This window comes from Penaeus monodon, chromosome 40, assembly GCF_015228065.2.
Source record: "Penaeus monodon isolate SGIC_2016 chromosome 40, NSTDA_Pmon_1, whole genome shotgun sequence".
Classification (NCBI taxonomy): Eukaryota; Metazoa; Arthropoda; class Malacostraca; order Decapoda; family Penaeidae; genus Penaeus; species Penaeus monodon.
Genome location: NC_051425.1, coordinates 27,081,611 through 27,083,300, shown reverse-complemented (window position 1 = coordinate 27,083,300; position 1,690 = coordinate 27,081,611). Strand labels below are relative to the sequence as shown.

The 1,690-nt window shown below is 42.5% G+C and overlaps 1 protein-coding gene across 1 annotated transcript; it reads left to right on the top strand.

The window, feature by feature from the left end:
* The first annotated feature begins 37 nt into the window (after positions 1–37).
* Positions 38–1,221, top strand: LOC119597790 (plastin-3-like). The gene is made up of 2 exons (XM_037947426.1): positions 38–153; positions 917–1,221. Exons 1-2 carry the CDS (start codon positions 73–75, stop codon positions 1,085–1,087), a joined length of 252 nt encoding a protein of 83 aa, XP_037803354.1. The 5' UTR covers positions 38–72; the 3' UTR covers positions 1,088–1,221.
* The last annotated feature ends 469 nt before the right edge of the window (positions 1,222–1,690 follow it).

Sequence of the window (1,690 nt, the reverse complement as noted above, 5' to 3'; positions counted from 1 at the left end):
GAAACGCGAAGCTGCAGCAGGCGGGAAGAAGAGTCCATCCGGAGCTTCCAGGACGGGAGCCTCAGGGACGCGATGGCCGTGATCGATCTGGTCGATGCCATTAACCCCGGGACGGTGAATTACGATAATGTCAGGACGGGCGGGCAGGAGGAGGTAAGGAGGAAGGGAGGGAGGGGGGAGGAGGAAGGGGTTAGGGGTAGGAGTATAATACAATTATTATATAAAAAATACAAATATTATATAAGAAAAAATGTTTATTTTATAAAAATACGAATACTATATAATAAAAAACAATTATTGTATTATAAAAAAAAAAAATATTGTATTATAAAAAATACAATTATACGATAAAAAATACAATTTTATAATAAAAATACAATTATATGATAAAAAATATATAATTATTATATAGTTCTATTTCTTCTTTTGACCTCTGTCTCTCTCTTTTTCTTTTTTCTTGTTCTCCTTCTGTGTCTCTCTTTTGTTATGTTTCTTCTTCTATTTCTTCTGTTTCTTCTTCTGTTTCTTCTTCTTCCTTTATCTTCTTCTCTTGACTAAACCCCCATGTGTCTCTCTCCTCTTTTTCTTCTGCTTCTTCTTCCGTTTCTCTCTCTCTTTCTTTTGCTTCTTCATTTGATGTCTCTCTCTCTCTTTTTCTTCTTTCATTTTCTTCTTTCTTTCTCCTCTTCCTCCTTTATCTTCTTCTTTCTTTCTCCTCTTCCTCCTCTATCTTCTTCTCTTGACCTAACCCCCACGTCTCTCTCCCCCCTCGGCAAGACAACATCTTTCTTCTTCTTCTTTCTTTCTCCTCTTCCTCCTTCATCTTCTTCTTCTTCTTCTTCTTTCTTTCTCCTTTTCCTCCTTTATCTTCTTCTTCTCTTGACCTAACCCCCACGTCTCTCTCCCCCCTCGGCAGGACAACATCGCCAACGCCAAGTACGCGATCTCCATGGCCAGGAAGATCGGCGCGCGCATCTACGCCCTCCCCGAGGACATCACCGAAGTCAAGCCGAAGATGATCATGACGGTGTTTGCCTGCCTCATGGCTCGGGACTACATCCCTAGCATGGATGCCAAGAAGAACTAGGGATGAGAGGAAGGAGGAGGAGAGGAGAGGAGAAGAGGAGGAAGAGGATGAGGAAGAGGATGAGGAAGAGGATGAGGAAGAGGAGGAGAGGAAGAGGAGAAGAGGAGGAAGAGGAAGGAGGAGAGGAGAAGAGGAGAAAAGAAGAGGTAGGAGGAAGAGGATGAGGAGAAGAGAAGAGAAGAGGAGGAGGAGGAGGAAAAAAAGAAATAGGTAAGGGAGAGGGGAAGGGGAAATGAAGGAAGAAGAGGAGGGAGAGGAGGAAGAATGCCAAAAAGAACGAAGGAGGGAGGAGGGAGAGGCAAGAAGGGAGAGGAAAATGAGGAGGTGGACAAGAAAGGGAATAAAAAGGAGAGAGAGAGAGAGAGAGAGAAGAGAGAGAGAGAGAGAGAGAGAGAGAGAATGATAATAGTAGATAGAGAGAGAGACAGAAAAAGATGTCTCCCCCCCCCTCCAATTTTTTAATGATAAATATTGAAGCATAAGCATTACGTACACAGTGTGTGTTTTGCGTAAATTTTTGTGTACATATAAGCAATACACTACATTGTGTGTGTGCGCCGCGTGTATGCACCCACACATTGTACTATTGATTAGTATAATTCA